The sequence below is a fragment of the Triturus cristatus genome, chromosome 11 (assembly GCF_964204655.1).
Source record: "Triturus cristatus chromosome 11, aTriCri1.1, whole genome shotgun sequence".
In the NCBI taxonomy this organism is placed as follows: domain Eukaryota; kingdom Metazoa; phylum Chordata; class Amphibia; order Caudata; family Salamandridae; genus Triturus; species Triturus cristatus.
In genome coordinates, this window is record NC_140594.1 from 234949584 (window position 1) to 234969853 (window position 20270).

Genomic DNA, 20270 nt, shown 5'->3' on the forward strand with positions numbered 1-20270 from the left:
GTTAATAAATGACTATAGCAGAAAAAGGTAAGAAGGATGATTAGGCTAAAGGAATAAGACAGCGCTGAATGCCAAGCATCCCACATCTTGGGTAGCCATTCAAAGCATTAAATAACCACCCTAGGGAGGCACAGCTGCATGTAAGTCTCTAGATGTTGAATTCTAGAATTCAAGACGTGATAAGGATTCCATAAAGCCACGAGGGGCAGACACAGATGCTACCTGTAAGGAAATTAAGATGTTTCAGTACTTCATGGATTATCTTCCAAGTGGAATGTCGAGAGCAGATCCAAAGAACACAGTAGTCTGTTAGGAAAAGACACATTTCTACAAGGGAACATATCTTTGATATATCCGTAGGGCATAGGTACAGTCCGAGAAGATATGCTTGTGGACATTTTGTGGTGAATGATGGAGACCTTGCGTACCAGTAGGGCTGAGGAAATGACAGATACAGCTAGAACTGTGTAGGGCATATTGCAGTACACAGTGGGCTCTTTGAAAAGCCAGGAGGGTTGGGACAGAGTCTGAAACAGTGAGCATAATGATCTCTGAAGCTAAAGTGAACCCTGTGCCATAGCCTGGCAATGCATAGTGCCCTTGAGCATTGGATGGGCAGGGTAAGCTAGTTATTTTAGAAGATGATTAATGCCTTCCCTGAAGAGAGAAACAGAGATTTGCAGTGCACCAAGCAGCAAGCAGCCTTTTCTGGTAGTGAAGAGGCACCGAGGAGCACGGCCTTTAATGAGACAATTCATCTGGGCTCAAGTACTGGCTGGATATGGCTTCTCATTCTTTAAGCTCTAAATATAGGTGTATGACCAGAGCACATATTACTGTGATGTAGAAATCATATTCTAAAGCCCAAAAGGGATTCAGCTTGAAGTAGAGTTGATTGGGGGGTGTCTCACCTGATGTGGGTTCAGTTTGTGTCTCACCTAACCATCGCCCCGCTAATATTAGACAATGATAATGCTGCAGCATAGGAAAATGCGCCTCATGGTGCAAAAGAAAAAACGGTGACTTCAAACGTAGCTTTGCGTTTTGCATGGACACGAGAGTATGCAACTGGGAACAATGCTGGTCTTCTCACAATGCTTCACAGATGTGTCCAAAGTAAAACCTGCCCTTTCCAGATATCTTCCCAGTAGATTACCTTCCAAGAACCTCGTGTCCGAATTACATTATGCTTCCGATGCGTCTTGAATATAAACTTTGCTTCACAAAGGTCTACATAATACAACTGACCTTACCAGAATCCTCTAAAGTCCACTTGGGCCTTCCATGTCTCTAGGGCGCATTGTTTCCAACGCAGCTTGTGCTAACAAGATGTTTCCAATTCAAAGATGCTTCGGGGAAGTCTGCATTATGTTGTATACGTAAATAGTTGTGCAAGAGTGTTCCAGAACAAGATTTACCTAGAAGCACGAAATTCACAGAGATCAGGTAACCCATGTGTCCTACGGTTTACTTTTTCACTATTGAAAGTTGATGGTAAGTAGCGGAAATGTGGTGGAGAATCATACAGCATAACCATAAAATATACATCAATTGTACTATATTATAATCCCAAAATGCCATATGCAAGTTCTGCTGACATTTACAAAGCAATCAACCTGTAGCCATCTCATACCACTAGTACTCGTTTTAAAGTATGTGTAGTGGTTTGTGTTATGTTAAAGCTAAGCAGGCAATGGTTGGACTAATCAACACAGACCTATAACTGAAACATCTTTTCTAGGGTTGTCATTACAAGGAAGGGGCATACACAGATTCTTTCATCAGCTTCTTGTACCATACAGATGCCATCTAGCCAGAGGACACCAGTGTGAATGTGTCCATGACACCTGCCTGCTGAGCTCTCTCCTTTCAGCCTCGTGTGCCCTAGCCCTAGCAAGCTGATGACGCTTCGACACCAGGGCTAATTAGTCAAAAACAAACTTGTTATTCAAACAAAAGGATTTCTCCCGATATAGAATAAAAGGAGACGACTGTCAAAGGCAACATCTTTCTAACTCTTTTTCTTTCTTTTCCCCTCATTGTCACATGCAGAATGTTGAGTACTACAAGTCTCAGATTCACAAACTTTTTACACAGGTGCTCTTGAATCGCGAAGTGATGTAAAGTGACGCCGATGAGCGCATCGAGCAATAATTAGGAGAAAAACATTTTGTGCTCCAGAAGATTCACATCCTGCCACTTCACAACAATTGATTGATTACATTTGGTAGTCCTATTACAAGATTATCTTTAACCAAGTTATGCAGTCTTAGAAAATATCCCATTCAGCAGAGGTTTTAATATCACCAACATCTCAAGCAGTCCCAGATCCCTGACACCTCAGTTGATTGTGCAGTCAAGACTATGGTTGATAGCACTGTGTGAACCCCTGATGCATTGTACTATGTGTTGAAGAAAGTGGCCTCTATAGTCATTTTTGAGACCAGTCTGCATTTAATGGCAAAGTATGTTAACTCTGCTGAGTTCTCGTGTGCTGAGCGTGTTAGTGGTTTGTGCAAGGGTACACTAAACTAACTTGAGATTAACTCTTCTATTTTCATGTTTTTTCCTTCCCTCCCTCTTTGTGTGTCTAGCCCCGTGTGTAGTCCGATGTTTCACATGCTCTGCTAAGACGTCACAACCCATAGCATCCTCAAGGCACCATAATCCCCCCGGCACTGTCGCAGCATGGCCATCTCCTCGCGTCTCGCTCTCTGGGAGCAGAAGGAAAGTGGCACTCCTCTTAGCAGGTTTTGTTCTTGCATGATGACGTGGTTGTGGTGTCCACAGATCCGAGGGCTCAAGTGTGGTTCCTATCAGTACATGCTACTTAACTAACGTCAGCGCAATTATAAGACACCTGCACGGTACACTACTCGTTGCTTTTTCAAAGTATTGTTCTGAAATGTGAATCTCTGGTAAATGTAAATGATAGGCTTTATATGTGAATTCAATGAAGGCAAGAGAGCCCTATGTACAGGCAGGTATCTACCAGATATAATCGAAAAATATGTATCATGTCTCTGCTCATCTTTTGCCTGTTCAATAACTGGTATTCAAATCTGTGTCATAAACGTTTAGGGATAAGAAGTCTGATTCATAGGGATGCAACACAAGGGATTTACCACTTCCTTCCACAAATGGTTTAACAAAGGTATCTAAGTGAGCCATAGACAAGCATGAATGGAAATGGCCCATAGTGCACTAGATAGTTTTATAGCAATCACAATAAATAACCCATTTTATATACACGATTGGAAACAAAAATTTACATAGAAACTATACGGATAGCAATAAATGATTAAATCATAATTGAGAAAAAATAAGATTTGGGGCATTCTGGTACCCAAAAAGCATCACAAGAAATCCGTATATGTCGACACATCTTCCACCAGCACAAGAGAGCTTCTCATTCATGGAAAGTTACATTACATAGTATAGGGAGCCAAGTGTTCATAAAATGCGTTATAAACTTTAAAAAGCCTTATTTGCCACATTTCTGGTACTGCAAACATATTTGTCTTACTCCAAGTTTATGCATTTGGATCAAAGATCAAAATTCCCGGCAGGCGTGGTTGGGGCAACTTTAGTACTCAGCCTGCCCATATATATATTTGTGCCCATGCATAGCGATGATGTATGCAACTCCGGCTGCTTGACAACACTCCATGATGTGCATTACGGAAATACCTGTTTTTGTACCTTCAATTGCACATACCTGTTTGCTGTAACCCAACGCCTACAGAGTGGCGAGAAGATTATCTTTCTGTAAACACCATTGGAAGTCACGAATGAATCTCCGTGCATCACTTAAAAGTCATACATCTATCTGTAAATTAGGAAGAAAACTTGGAAAACCATTCCAACCTTCTGTGGCTGTTCACCTCATTTACCAAAACGATTCCCCTTACACTACCATGGCAACAGCCACTCAGTACAACTCGTGACTACATAAAAATCTACATCCTCAGTGGAATTTCTGCACTTTTGAGTAGGTCAGCAACAGAACAAATAGGGTTTCAGAATAAACTCCGTAAGACGCATCGGACGAATTACAGTCAATGCATTGTAGAAGAGACTTATCGGGCAACTGTTGACTTATCTGAAAATTTGCCTGAATTGTTTCTACTGCGCGAGCTGACAAGTCAAGATCTACTCATAGCTGAGACCTCTGTCCTCAAAAATACACCGACCCTGCACTTGGGATATAGAATAGGGCTTTGTGTGGGAAGTGCTCTAATTCTTCTATGAGGAATCACGAATCATCTTCCTGAAAACATTCATTATATTAAGGCTTGTGGTTTACTGCTTGGTGCTCTCAGGTTTTTATGCTTATTCATTGCTCAGCGTTGGATTTGATCTGTGGAAGTGAATTGAATTGTTGTTTGTCTCCTAAAGGTAAAGATGCATTGGATGGAAGGCTACGGCAGCAATATTGTGTATTAAACCTCATTATGTTCTCCATTCTGAATGTTGGGCTTCGTGGTCAGGACCATGAAATATGTAGCGCGGCATTTGTGGTATTCGTTTCCGCATCACATAATAACCATTTAATTTGCTGAGCGTGCTCTATGACCATTATAAATAGGCGAGGCATCCTCTAATAATAATATCAAATGATTATCAAAAATGTAAACAAATGCTACTATACAAAGCTACAGAGGCACTCACAGATAGAGAACCCTGCAGACCTGTGATCATCATTGCTGAGTACTTTTGATAACTGACAGAGAACTGATGAAGACAACGTTGATCAGAACAGCTAGACACCTGTTCAAATGTATAGTTTGTCTTCTTCTGGAGAAGTATTCTTATTTTTGAAATTTCAAAGACCACAAAATGAAGGAAATATTGTTTGACAGTATGATGACAAGCTGCGATGGGTCATATAAAGTATGTTTCGTAGTCTCAACAGAGCAAAAAATATGGATTGATAAACAGCCGGATAATATTTCCTTTTAAGATGGAAAATACAAGCGGTGCTTAGTTGCTCATTCCTGAGATCTACTGCCATTCTGCAGAGAAGGTCCATGGCCAATAATCATTGCAAATGAGTCGTGAAGCCATCCCTCCTCAGTGCACAGGAGCATCATCGTGCATCGCTCCATGCTGGAATTAGCCAGCTATTTTGGCAGAAGTGATTCCCTGCATATGCTTAACAGATTACATCTATCAGGGCTTGTTTCCCGTGTAGCACATTAATGCTCGCATGGCTGGGATGTCAGCTATTTTGCAAAGAGATTTAAAGCCCTCATCCCCAGCACAACTTTGCCCTTGATGTATTTGGCTCGGTGAATCCATCACACAAGCTGTTACTTTATGAAGACCCCTATTACGCTATGCTGACCTGCCTTGCATGGCAGGCACACACGTGTCCTCTCCTATGTATTTCCCCCCTCAATTTCATTGTCAATGGTAATGAGCAGTTGACCTCTTTGGTACAAAGAACACAAGTTGCGATTACAATATTTCCTCTTATCTAGCATCATCCCTACCGTGTAAATGGAGAGGAGAGAAGGGAAATCACAGGGCGAGCACAAGTATTCCATTAATGCCATCTGATTAGGGGACGTATTCCTGAAATTGTAGACCTTTTAAATTCTGTACATGAGCCCCTCTCTCCCTATTGGAACTATCAACGACTAGCTTGAAGCTCGAGCTGGGGTGATGCAGAGAAACTTCACAAAGTGCTCTTTAATGAGTGCCAGAAAATAAAGCAGGCCAGTCAGCTCCAGAAGGGCTCGATTCACACAGAAATATATACATATTCATTAAGACAGATGGGTGCTACCACCGAAATCACAGCCATTAAGCAACGGATAATAATCGCAGCAACAAAACAAAACAAAAGTGTTAGTTAGAACTAACTTTACAGGTATGTGAGTGCTCTGGGACAACATGAACAGAGCAGGTGTATGCATCCAAGGTGTTGAGGGCTCTTCGATTGGCTCAAAAGTTCACCAAAAAATGAAGATGAGAACTATAGGAGCAGTCTCATGATGGGACATGTGCTGAATGCGTGAAAGGACATTTCTAAGGGGAGTACTATTAATCGCTTGAAGAAAGTGGCATAATAATTGCATTACTGAAAAGGGAAAAGGAGTTGGAAACGTTGACTTCATTCTACGGAGTAAGTGAGTGGGATGAAGATAAATGCATTCGAGAGAGGGTTCCCAGAAATGGCCGGTGCTGAGTGTGTCTCTAAAATAATACTGTGGCCAGCGTAAGTGTAGGAAGGTGGAATCTGACTATATGGTTGCCCCCACTTTTTTCCTGGTGTTTGAATGGTTTTTGAGTAGTCTGGCTGGGGTCCTGCTATCCAGGACCCCAGCCTATCTGCTTACTCCCTTAAATGATTGGTGTGCATATTAGGTGCACTAGTGATTGGATACTGTGGTACCTCATGAGCCCCTAGTATATGGTACCTTAGGTACCTAGGGCATTGGTACTTCACAGGCCTACCAGGGGCTGCAGCATGTATTATTCCACCCCTGGGAAGCATTCTCAATCCCACAGGCCTGCTACTGCAGCCTGTGTGAGGTAGTGTTAGCACTCCTCACTGAGGTATAGGTTCCTATATCTCACCATACACACACATATAAACCTATCAGCCACCCCTATTGCAGGCCCTAACAATCCTGAGGGCAGGGTGCTTGGTTTACTATGTGAGGGGATGCTTCTGCATGAGCAGGACCCCTCTGCAGCTGGCAGAGTCTATTCTCTGCTGCTGTTTGTGGATGCGGTTAAACCATATACTCTTAAGTGCATTATAACCTCGCGGTAAATGCTAACTTTGGAATGACTGCATCAAAACATGTCAAACAACTTGGAATCATACCCTCACACCAGTAACTGGTGTGGGAGTATGATCCCACCCTTCTAGAGGGGATGACATGTACCCACTGTACTAAACGGTAGAAATCTCCTAGAGCCCTGGCATCACAAAATGGATGCCACCAGCACAGACACTGGGCTGCCTTCCTGCTGCTGACCGAAACTCGCAGTGGAGGAAGCCCAACAAAAGGTATCCTGTTACAGGGAGGTGTCACCACCTCCCAGACAGGATTTAGTGTATTGGAGCTGGGTGGGTGCACTCTCAGAGTGCTTTGAAGTCCTGCACTGGGGGAGCAGTAGGCTCCTCTGTGCATATGCCAGCTCAAACCGGTTCAGGGGCTACCTGCTCCTGCTCTGGCGCGAAACTGGACAAAGGGAAGTGGGTGTAATCACCCACTACCCTGACCCTCCTAGAGGAGTGGTCATAGAGCTAGTCCCTCCCCTATCTTCACTATAAGATACCAAGCATTGCCAACGCAATTCAGATTACCCTGGACGACGCTCTACAAAGAAGAATCCTGGCCCTTCTACGTTCCACTATCTCAGGAAGACTGAAGAATCTCCCTTGGAGTCAAGGAGTGACTCCCCTGCTTGGCAGGCACCAGTAACTTTAATCGACGGTTGCAAACTTCACCGCTCCTGCCGGAGTCCGAAGTCCCTGCGTCCCCTGAAGTGGATTTCCTGACCTCTCGACGGCCATTTTGAGTCCCCAGCAAAGCTGTGGCATCTGAACCCACGAGTGACGAGGAACAGCAATACCAGGGAACCGTGCACTGATTTCAAGTGCAAACCCTAAACAACGTTCTACGAACTTGTGCTTTGGACCATCTGAAGTCCAAGTCCCTAGCAGGTCTGGTAACGAAAATCAGCGGCCTACCCCATCCCGAATGACCGTGGACTCCTGTGGAACTTTTCCTGCAAAGGCGTCTTTGCAGTTACTTGCCTGTTGGCTAGTGACTCACCTGAAGACTTTCTCATCAACTTTAAGGGCTCTCCTGGTTGCTCCAGGCCTGCCCTCACTTAACCTCGCTGGGTAAGTCCATCAGACCTTGCTGGTCTGCATCATTGTCAATCTTCAGTTCATACAAGACTTGCAGTTGCCAAGGCTTGTTGGCTCCAATCCGGTTGCCGACACCGTCATCAGCTGCAGACGTTGTGGGACACTCCGAATCCAGTTGCTGGTCATCTTTGATCCCTCCTGGACCCCGTGAGCGAAGAGACAAATCACCATCGATGACCTGAAACGACGCAACATCAGTGGTCATCCATCCTGCTGGCCACCGGTCACTGGAAAGTGACTTTGAACACTGTCCCCTCAATTTTCAGGTCCTCTCCATCTTCAATCCACCTTCGGATTCCAGCGGACACCTCTTCAGTCGTCTCAAGCAGCAAGTCTTCATTGGTCTCCATTGAAAACAGCATCGCGACCCGACACCAAAAGACACCTATGCACCCGGCTTCCGTGGGTGAGGTAACTCGTGCACTCCAGTGCCCAAGTGTGTGTTGGCCCTCGAAATACTTACCCTGTAAGTGGCTTGCTTGTTGACTTCTTCGAAGTGCCCTAAAACTTTAAAATACAAACCGCGACTTGCTCCATTGTGACCTATAGGAAACCCGCGGCTGTGTTCAGACACTGCACACGTCTCCTGTGGGCTTGTTACTTACCTGCTAACACTGCGGTAGTGAAGCCCCAGCGATTCCCAAGGCCCTAGGCTTTGTCATTTTGCAAGTCGAGTTTGTTAAACCATTTTCTTAGTATATGGTCTGGCACGCCCCTAGGGCTCCAGCCATATTTGTGCTTAATTTATTGAGAAGTGTTGACATTTGAATGTGTACTGGTCTTCTAATCTCATAAAGAGATTGGTAGAGTGTGTCTAGAAATAAATACATATATATTTGATATATATACCTGTGTGGTGTCCTTTCATTTAGTAATTTAAGCGATTAGAAGGTAAAACAAGCTGCTTTACATCCCTCAGAGACTTAGCCTGAAGGCTGCTCTCCACAGCTACCACTAGAATAGCTTTCTTTAAAAGGTTGTCTTAAACCTATCTACCATAAGAGTCGAATTGTACTGGTGCAAGGTGGCCACTATAACTAGTGACCAGCATATGCCAGGCCAACTTCTCACAGTAAGTGGTCCCCTTTCAGCAGCTCAGTGGGAATCAGAAGGGAAGACATTGTATTTGGTTTGATAAGGTGATTTTTCCATAAATGGGTTTAGCGTTTGCAGAGTGAATTGTTTGTCTACATACAGAAACAGATAGAAGGCTAGCCTGCCTTCAAGCACAATGCTGTTTGGATTTCAATTAACCGAAGCACAGAAGGAGAATCAAATGTTCCTAGTGTACATGAGTTCGCCAATTGTGCTTACTCTCTAATTGGGTTGAATGTAGTCACCTTAGGCATCTGAAGCCCGGGCAAGCCATGCTGAGGTGGTCAGCATACCTTCCGGTGTGGCTTGCACTCCTGCCTTCCTCTACCTTTCTCTGTATTTTTCAGATTGACTAGTAATTCCAAGGACTCTCAGTCCCCCTGCCTCTCCCGCCTACTGGCGGCTGCCCGTTATCACACTATCACCTGTTACAGATTCCAGCAGGCCTTTTCAACAGCAGAGAGGGGGACATAGCAGCACTTGATGTCAACTGCTTCTCCCTGCCACCCACTGTCAACCTGGTTTGACCCTGGGTCCTCCCCTGCTTCTTTTCAAGGAAGAGAAGTCAGGAGCTGGAGCTGAAGGCAGAGAGAAGGCAGTAGGTGGTACAATGGCAAAGCTGCAGTGGGATCCCCAGAAGTGTCAAGTAACAGGGGAGATGGGCAAGAGCAATACGCTTGTTAGACCTGCCAGCCTTAGGGTGGTCTTCTCCAAAACTTTTGTTTCCCTTAACTTCCACTTTGTTTTGCTGAATATCGTTTTTGTTAACTTGAGAACTCTATGCACTTTACCACTGCTACCCAGTGCTAAAATGCTTGTGCTCTGTCCCCCAAAAATTGTAAAATTGTCTTTCGCACGGTTGGAATATTTAATTTACATATCTCCCCTTATAGAGTGATACGTCATATTATACCCAGGGCCTAAAATTAAATGCTACTAGTGGGCCTGCAGCACTAATTTTGCCACTCACTTAGATAGCCCTTTACACGTCTCAGTCCTGTCATTGCAGCCTGTGTGTGCCGTTTTAAACTGCCATTTTGACCTGGTAAAAAACACAAGCCTTTTCCCAGGCCCAAACCTTCCTTTGTAATACATATAAGCCACCCCATTGGTAATTTGATATACCCTGGTAGTGAAACACTCTTAAATACATTTTTCTCTACGGCAAGGCCTCCCTCTCCCATAGGATAACATTGGAGTTACCTTGTTACATTTTATAAGTGTCATTTCTAAATGTAAAGTTTTGTGCCTCTGGAATCAAAATTTTAAACCCTAGCTTATGGGGAAGTCGGATTCTAAATTAGAATTCTGAAAATGCTACTTTTAGAAATTTAAGAGTTATATTGAAGCAGGATGCACTCCTTTCCTTATATTGTTTTTAGTTTTATCTCAGTAATTGCGTGCGAATAGGTCCGTGAACTGTCCCAGTCACGGATACTTGTTAAGTGCTCCAAATGGCTCGTGTTTTAAGCGCCAACCTGTCGCACTGCGAAATAAGGGATTTGACCCAAACTTTAAACAAATGTAACATTCTCCTTATTGGACCGATAGTACACCAGTTCCATATTCAAAGTTCATCCAAACATTTGATCGATCACTCAAAATCACTGCGAGGACAGCGTGATTCCTCCATAATATTTTATTATTTAATTTTCAACCGCCTTCAGCGTGCCCATCCGAGCTTCAACTTAAGCGTGTAGAGGTAAACAGTTCATACTCCATAACCTCCACCCAATGCATTTCGGTCTAAACTTTGACCTTCGTCGGGGGTAACTGAAAAAACAGAAACAGACATCTGTTATGGAGGAATCATGCTGTCCTCGCAGTGATTTTGAGTGATCGATCAAATGTTTGGATGAACTTTGAATATGGAACTGGTGTACTATCGGTCCAATAAGGAGAATGTTACATTTGTTTAAAGTTTGGGTCAAATCCCTTATTTCGCAGTGCGACGGGTTGGCGCGTAAAACACGAGCCTTTTGGAGCACTTTTAGAAATTTGCCATTTTCCTCCCTTAGCCATATAGCCAGTAGTCTGTTTCTGGTCACATTACAGGGTGTAGGTGACAAGTGGACTTTGAGTATTCCTCGCACACAGCCTCACATAATAAAGATCTTAGGTGCGCCTGTATGGGCCATCACTTGCATGGTGGTAGGGAGGAGCTGGGCAAATCCCCACTTAGACTTGAATAGGCTGTGTCTTGCCTCCAACCAAAATGATGCATATCCCCTATAGTTAGTCTGAAGCTAGGACAAGGAATGCAGGATGCCTGGGACTTACAACCTCTAGAACATGGATACTCACAAACTTTCTGTCGGGGCCAAAATTCCAGTGTGGTTTGTGGACGAGGGCCGCACCATAGGGTGGGATCATTGGGGGGCAGGGTCATTGGGGGCGGGGTTAGATTAAAAAGAAAATCAACACAGTTTCAAAACATTAGACAATTCGACAATGCAGCATTTCAAATGCAAAAACAACAGTTGATGGACAGAATGCAGAACAATGTCATACATTCACCCCAGTACAGAAATCTGGTCCTAAATCCATCGTTTTTCTGCTCTCCATGCCATTCCAGTTTGAACCCAGCCATATGCAAATCAGTCTTGACCCTGTGCCTCATGGGAACAGTCCAGCCCGAACTGCCAAGCCAGGTCCTACCTGGGCTGGAAACAAGCATCCTAGGACCGGTTTTGGGGTTTCACCCCTCTTCAGCCAGGATAGCTTGATTCCAGTGGCATGGAGAGCACGGGACCCACGCCTGGGCATACTCATCCCACTCGGGGTGACAAATGCTAAAACAACAGTTGATGGACAGAATGCAGAACAATGTCATACATGCACCCCAGTACAGAGATCTGGGCCTTTTAAAAGCAGATGTAACTACAAAGAGTATATTTTGATAATACATTTTTATTAGCAGACAATAGCAATCTTAAGAGGCATTGCATAGCTTCATGCATACTTTGACCCCAATTCCATCACAGGGTTACATTTGTCCCACCCTTAACCCGCAATTGCCTGCAATGTCTTGCAAACGGAATGGCAAAAAGGCAAGGACCACAAACTGAAGAAAGTCAAGAGGACTCCAAGAGTTTACTTTTTATTCCTGGAGCAAACTCCATGACCGCTGAGGCAAGTCTGAGTGGGCCCCCCAGATTTTCTCCCCCTTCCGCCTGGCCTTCCTCCCTTTATGCTCTTATAGTGCAGACTCTAAGAAACACCCTAGCCATTGGTGGAAGGCTGGGGGATTGCGATCCAGCCATTCTGATGCAATACAAATACGACAAACTGCCATGGTGATGAAGACCATCCCTTCTTTCACTGTTTACTTCATCCATTCGCCTACAAGGCAGACACCTTTATATCCACACTACCACACTGCCAGCACACAACCTGGAATCCACTACCCATAGGCACTATCAGTGTAGCTGACTGTTCTGATCAGTTTTGTGGGCTCGCTATAGACAGCTTCAGAAGTCTTTCACAGCATTGCATACAATATTACAATATTACATAGAGGCAGAGAGAAGGCAGTAGGTGGTACAATGGCAAAGCTGCAGTGGGATCCCCAGAAGTGTCAAGTAACAGGGGAGATGGGCAAGAGCAATACGCTTGTTAGACCTGCCAGCCTTAGGGTGGTCTTCTCCAAAACTTTTGTTTCCCTTAACTTCCACTTTGTTTTGCTGAATATCGTTTTTGTTAACTTGAGAACTCTATGCACTTTACCACTGCTACCCAGTGCTAAAATGCTTGTGCTCTGTCCCCCAAAAATTGTAAAATTGTCTTTCGCACGGTTGGAATATTTAATTTACATATCTCCCCTTATAGAGTGATACATCATATTATACCCAGGGCCTAACATTAAATGCTACTAGTGGGCCTGCAGCACTAATTTTGCCACTCACTTAGATAGCCCTTTACACGTCTCAGTCCTGTCATTGCAGCCTGTGTGTGCCGTTTTAAACTGCCATTTTGACCTGGTAAAAAACACAAACCTTTTCCCAGGCCCAAACCTTCCTTTGTAATACATATAAGCCACCCCATTGGTAGTTTGATATAACAGTTGATGGACAGAATGCAGAACAATGTCATACATTCACCCCAGTACAGAAATCTGGTCCTAAATCCATCCTAAATCCTAAATCCATCGCTCAGCCCCCTGCTCATGATTGCAAGGTTTTTTGTCCATTCCGTTATCAGATTCTGATTTTATGTCTTTTCTCTCTATGCTTGTGCTGGGCCCACTCCTAGAGGAATTTGGCTTTACCCTGATTGAATGAGTTGTTTCCTTGGAATGCTGATATCAGCGAACAACTTTTCTTTTATTTCTTCACCATTTGTATTTACCACATCAGGGAAGTGCATGTCCTGCTCTTTCCCCAATATTTTCTCTTTATTTAGCGTTGCCCTTTTCTAGCTCATGCTCTTTCCCTTGCTTCCCCCCTACAGTAATTTTTTTTGTTTCCTCCCTCTGGCACAAAGTACTGACTTCACAAAGTACTGACGTCTCTCTCTCTCTCTCTCTCTCTCTCTCTCTCTATATCTCTCTCTCTCTCTGTTCCTCTCTCTCTTTCTCTCTGTCAGTCAGTCTCCCCCTCTCAGTCAGCCTCTCTCTCTGTGTCTGTCAGTCAGTCTCTCTCTCTCTCTCTCTCTGTCAGTCAGACCAGTCTCTCTCTCTCGCTCTCTCTCTCTCTCTCTCTCTCTCTCTCTCTCTCTCAGTCAGTCTCTCTCTCTGTCAGTCAGTCAGTCTCTCTCTCTCTGTTAGTCAGCCTCTCTCTCAGTCAGCCTCTCTCTCAGCCAGTCAGTCTGTCTTTCTCTCAGTCAGTCTCTCTCACTCTCCCTGTCAGTCTCTCTCGCTCTCTCTCTCTCTCTCTCTCTCACTCAGTCAGTCTCTCTGTCAGTCTCTCTCTCTCTCAGTCAGTCTCTCTCACCACTCTCGCTCTCCACTCTCTCTCTCTCTCCTCTCTCTCTCCTCTCTCTCTCCAATCTCTATCTCTCTCTACACTCTCTCTCTCTACACTCTCGCTCTCTCTCTCTCCACTCTCTCTTTCCACAAAATCTGGGGGGCCATGGGTACATTACCTGCAAGGTCCGTGGGCCGCCAAGGAAGGCATGCCGGGCCTCTAGCGGCTTGCGGGCCGTACAATGAGTACCACGGCTCTAGAAGCTTCTCCCCCCACTTCAAAGGCACAACTTGGTATCAATACTGCACCTCAGACACCAACTCCTCAGTACACTTCTGGACCTGTGAATCTGGCTGGACTGGCTGTACCGTGCATCGGGCCTTTCCCCAGGAGCCTGGGGATATGGAGGGTGTTTCTTTGACAGCCAACACGGGCTGGTAGTCGGAGTAGATCTGGGCATCCAGTAGTTGCTTCAACATAAAAGTGTGCCATAGGAGAGGCAGCATCAGAAGGCAGCTCAGCTCAGACAATTATTACAAAAACTTGTTTTTTTCCAACTGGAAAATAATGTACAGCTCAATTCCGCTTACCAGCCTACACCGCTTAACATTTCTGGAGAAATGTAAGGTGCTTGCCTGCCAGATGAAGACGGATAGTGGAAGACGAAGCTTCAGGACCTTCTGATTTCACTCACTGCTTCCACATTAAAATATGAGTGCTAGCATCCTGGGGCAGGGCCTTTGATAGGGACAATCGAAGACTGCACTGACACTCGCTATTGCTCAATTGAAAAATGATAGACAATGTTATGCAAACCCACATTGCTCTGGAATTTATTATAGGCACATTTATAATAAAAGTACAGCTTCCACACATTCCTGTTAAGTTTGAAAAAATGTTGGACAAATTTTCCCATCTTTGTTGTGAGATAATTCTATAAGGGGCCAAGATTATGTATTTTAGGTGAGTTTATGGCTAATGTACATTCCCCCTTTCAAAAGCACCAGTGGTTGCCAGTAATTATAGCATAGTAGAGGGTGGGGGGGCCACACACACAGACATGCACAGTCACACACACCCATGCATTCACAAGCACACACACCCATTCACATCACATCCTCACATATACACATACATTAAAACATACATGCACGCTCCAAACATTAAATACAGTTATAACACTTATATTCTGCAGTGTCTCTGGAGGGAAGCCTCAGAGGTTCTAGGAAGGTTGGAACTGCTGTCTCCTCTCATTGGCTGACAATAGGTCAGCCAGTGAGAGGTGGTGGCAGGCCTTACCTCCTCACAGAGTGGGATGGGGTCAGTGAGAATAGCTGACCCCACCCTACTCTGTGACAAGTCGTCAATGATAGACACTTAGCTCTGGGCATTTCAGGGCTTAAGACTGAAGCATCCAGGTCCGAGTCTATCTGTGACACGCCCCCTCCTCATGAGGGGAAAGTCCTCCAAGAGACATCTTCAGTCTGGCAAATTTTGGCTTAGGCAGCCATACGCCTGCGCATTAAGGGAATGTATAGCACCTGGCTGCTTGAAGTGAACATAAAAAGTGTCTATCAGGCTGAACTTTCCTCGGCCTGATAGACACTCTTCAGATCGGTAAAAAGATAGGAGGGAGTGACTGCTCCGCACTTAATTAAGGAAAGGCCCCTGATGTACAATACTTTTTACAGGATCGAGCGATGGTGCATTGTGACATCATCACAATGCTACAAACATTACACATTTTCAATCATAGGCATTTGTATAGCGCACTGCTCTCCCGGAGGGTCTCAAGGCGCTGGGGGGGGGGGGGGGCGGGGGGGGGGAACGCTACTGCTCGAACAGCCAGGTCTTGAGTTGCTTCCTGAAGGCGAGATGGTCTTGCTTTGTCCGGAGGTGGATGGGTAGGGAGTTCCATGTCTTGGCTGCCAGGTAGGAGAAGGATCTTCCTCCGGCGGTGGCTCTGCGGATGCGGGGGACGGTGGCGAGAGCGAGGCTGGCGGAGCGGAGCTGGCGGGTGGGCTTGTTGAGGAACTTGGGGCCCAGGTCGTGGAGGGCCTTGTGTGCGTGGGTGAGGAGTCGGAACGTGATTCTTTTGTTGACGGGGAGCCAGTGCAGGTCTCTCAGGTGTCCGGAGATGTGGCTGTGTCGGGGGATGTCCAGGATGAGTCGTGCTGAGGCGTTCTGGATCCGTTGGAGTTCCTTCTGGAGTTTGGCGGTGGTGCCGGCGTAGAGGGCGTTCCCGTAGTCCAGCCGACTGGTGACGAGGGCCTGGGTGACCGTCTTCCTGGTCTCGGTGGGGATCCACCGGAAGATCTTTCGAAGCATGCGCAGGGTGTTGAAGCATGAAGACGAGACGGCGTTGACTTGTCTGGTCATCGAGAGGGAGGAGTCCAGGATGAAGCCTAGGTTGCATGCGTGGTCTGTTGGCTTGGGGGTGGCTCCCAGGGCGGGGGGCCACCAGGAGTCGTCCCAGGCGGAGGGTGATGATCCCAGGATGAGGACCTCCGTCTTGTCTGAGTTCAGTTTCAGGTGGCTGTTCTTCATCCATTGGGCGACGTCTTTCATCCCTTCGTGTAGGCTGGCTCTGGCGGCGTCCGGGTCGCTGGTGAGGGAGAGGATCAGCTGGGTGTCGTCGGCGTAGGTGATGATCTTGAGGTTGTGTTGACGTGCGATGGTTGCGAGGGGGCTCATGTAGACGTTGAAGAGGGTGGGGCTGAGCGATGACCCTTGTGGAACGCCGCAGATGACTTCGGTGGCCGCTGACCGGAACGGGGGGAGGCAGACTCTCTGGGTTCTTCCGGCGAGGAATGAGGTGATCCACTCCAGGGCCTTCTCCTGGATGTCAGTGTTGTTCAGGTGCTGTACCAGGGTGCTGTGGCAGACAGTGTCGAACGCTGCGGAGGGGTCCAGGAGGATGAGGGCCGCAGTTTCCCCGTTGTCCATTAGGGATCTGATGTCGTCTGTGGCTGCGATGAGGGCGGTCTCCTTGCTGTGGTTGGCTCGGAAGCCGGATTGCGGGTGGTCGAGGGATCCGTTGGTCTCGAGGAAGGCGGCTAGCTGTCTGTTGACGGTCTTCTCGATGACTTTGGCAGGAAACGGGAGGAGCGAGATGGGGCGGTAGTTCTTGAGGTCGGAGGGGTCTGCAGTTATTTTCTTCAGCAGGGCACTGATCTCGGCGTGTTTCCAGCACTCCGGGAAGGTGGCGGTGTTGAAGGAGGCGTTGATGATGTCGCGGAAGTGGGTTGCGATGATGTGGTCGGCTGTGTTGAAGATGTGGTGTGGGCAGGGGTCCGTAGGGGATCCGGAGTGGATGGTGTTCATTGTGCGTGTTGTGTCTTCGGTGCTGACTGGGGTCCAGGTGCGGAGGGTGGCGGTGGGGGGCATCGGTTCAGTGGTGGGGTTCGTGGTTGGTGGGGCGAAGCTGTTGTGAATGTTGGCGATCTTGTCGTGGAAGAAGGCTCCCTCGCAGAGGTCTTGCGAGGGAGTGATGTCATTGTTTCCGGCGTCGGGGTTGGAGAGCTCTTTGACGATGCTGAAGAGTTCCTTGCTGTTGTGGGTGTTGTTGTCCAGTCGTTCCTTGAAGGATGTCTTCTTTGTGGCGCGGATCAGTTGGTGGTGTTTACGGGTGGCGTGTTTGAGGGCCGTCATGTTGTCTGTGGTCTGGTTGGTGCGCCAGGTGTTCTCCAGGGAGCGGCAGTTCTTCTTGGAGGTGATGAGCTCGTCGGTGAACCAGGAGGCTTTCTTGCTGCTGCGTCTGCTGGGGGGGTTTTATTTATTTATTTATTTATTTATTTTTTGCATTTGTAATGCGCACAGATACCCACAAAGGGTTTCCCGGCGCCAGGGCTAAGAGGTCAAAACATAGAGGCAGTAACTGTCAAGGACCACAATTATTTATTAAAAAGCCAAGTTTTAACGTTTTTCTTAAAACTGGCAAAATTCTCCTCCTTCCGTAAGGCTAAGGGGAGGGAATTCCAAAGAACTGGTCCCAGATGGGAGAAAGATTTCCCCCCCATTCGGGCCAGTTTGAACCTGGGAACCACGAAATTTGCTCCATTTAAAGAACGGAGATTGCGTGTAGGAACATGGGGCCTAACCAATTTTTGCAGGTATTTTGGTGCAGTTCCTGCCCTGATCTTGAACATGTATGTCAAGGCTTTGAACCGAACTCGGTTCTCTACCCTCAACCAATGCAGGTTCCTCAGATGCTTCGAGATCCTTGCTGTCCTAGGAATCTTGCACAGCAACCTGGCTGCGGAGTTCTGGACCAGCTGCAATCTCCTGATCACGGCTAGATTGGAACCCAGGTATAAGATGTTACCGTAGTCAAGCCTAGATGTAATTAATGCATTGACTACGGTCTTCTGGGTATCCACAGGCAGCATCCAGATAATCTTCCGCAGCCATTTAAGGATCGTGAAGCAGACACCAGCCACTTTGTTGGCCTGCTGTTTCATTGATAATGAATCATCAATGCACACCCCCAAATTTCTAGCTTGGGTAGCCGGGGTGGGGAAGGCGCCCAAAGATGGTGGCCAATGGGTATCCTGCCACAGATCTTTATTTTTCCCCAGGAGAAGAATCTCTGTCTTCTCCCCATTGAGCTTTAGCTGGTTCGTAGACATCCAGCTGAAAATTTCCTGAAGGCCTAGTTTCAGCACAGAGGGGGATGAAGATTCTGAGTTAGTAAGGGAAAAAATAATCTGCGAATCGTCCGCATAGGTCATAAGTTCTAGACCTACCCGCTCTGCCAAATCGGCGAGGGGGCGGAGATACAGATTGAAAAATAGCGGGCTCAAAATTGAGCCCTGAGGCACACCGTGGGTGACAGGAAAATGTCCGACTGGGCCTGTGAGGACGAGATCTGAAACGTCCTGTTGCTCAAGTAAGATCTAATCCAGTCCAGCGCTGCCCCTCCGACACCATCCTCACTCAGCCTGACAAGCAGTCTGTTGTGTGAGATGGTGTCGAAGGCTGCGCTTAAATCAAGCAGAACAAGAGCAACCGTTTGCCCGTCGTCCAAAAATCCCCTGATCTTCTCCGTGACTCCCAGGAGGGCAGATTCGGTGGAGTGGCCTGCCCTAAAACCCGATTGGGAAAAATGGAGTAGGTTGTTATTCTCTGTGTAAGTTGAAAGTACACCATGGATGTGCTTCTCCAGTATTTTTGAGAATGCTGGCAGCAGGGAAATCGGACGATAGTTGGCCAGTACCTCTGGATCAGCTGACGGCTTTTTCAGCAGAGGGCTGACCATGGCGCGCTTCCAGGACGCTGGGACGGTTGCCAGATGAATGGAGGCGTTTAATGTCTCGGCAATAATCCCCAAAGCACTGTCGTCCAGTTGGCTCAGAATATTAATTGGGAGAGGGTCACATGGAGAGCCCGACTTGATAGAGGTGGCTAAAGATTTCAAGGTGTCCAGGGAGATGGATGGCCAGGAGACAAGCCGATTTCCTGGTAGGCTTTCTAAGGGAGGAACTTTCCTGTCATCCCTCCCCGGAACATTAATGTTGGCAAGAATAGTCTCGATCTTTTCCACAAAATATGTGGCAAGGTCTTGACATTTTTGAGGGGTCAGGGGACGTGCAACTGCCATAGAATTAGCTCCGGCTAATTCTTTAACTGTGTTAAAAAGGGTCCGTGCTTTATTAGCAGCAGTATTAATGGTCTCTGTTACATAGGATGCTTTAGCTCTAGCACAGGCCGTGTGATAGAGGTTTCTGGCCTTACGATATGCTTCCTTTTTAAGAGGATCATACTGTTTGCGCCATTTCCTCTCAAGTCCCTTACACTTGGTTTTTTCTAGTTTCAGTACTTCCGTATACCAGGGGGCCGGGGGACGATGGACATTCCCTCTACACCTGGTAGCGGGCAGACAGATGTCAACTGCTCTCTCTAGCCAAGTGTGGGTTTCCAGCGCATTTCTTTCCATATCAGCACCCAGAACAGGGAGGGATGCCTGTAACGCGTTCTGTAACTCAGTTAGATCTAGCTTTTTCCAATTTCTCATATAAATTGGAGGGCAAGCAGAGCCTGGCGAATTAAATTGTTCAAGAGTAATACTAAAAAGCGTTAAAAAATGGTCCGACCAACAAATAGGGTCTGTTTTTAACCATTTTAGCTCCTGTACACTAGAAATAATGGGGTCTAACAGATGCCCAGCTTTATGAGTGGGACCCTCATTTCGTAGAGACATATTCAAAGTATTAAAGTCCTCTAACAGGTTAACAGCTATGCTATTAGATTTGTCATCCAAATGAAGATTTAAATCCCCCAGTATGGTCAAGTTTTGGGCATTCAGAAAGTAAGGCGAAATGAAATTAGCCAAGTTCGCAGCCCAACCACTGCTGTTTCCCGGAGGACGATAAATTAGA

General features: G+C 46.4%; 1 protein-coding gene across 3 annotated transcripts in view; it reads left to right on the plus strand.

Annotated features, from left to right (window-relative positions):
- The window catches only part of MYO18B (myosin XVIIIB), a 1573426-nt gene that overhangs the window by 106839 nt on the left and 1446317 nt on the right, over window positions 1-20270 (plus strand). For 2 of the 3 annotated variants that reach the window (XM_085634172.1, XM_085634173.1), the window contains exon 2: window positions 2595-2725. The exons of the other annotated variant lie outside the window; for it this stretch is intronic. In XM_085634172.1, the coding sequence (XP_085490298.1) occupies window positions 2689-2725 (37 nt within the window). In that variant the 5' untranslated portion in view covers window positions 2595-2688. The remainder of the gene's footprint in view (window positions 1-2594; window positions 2726-20270) is intronic. 3 annotated transcript variants of the gene reach the window in all.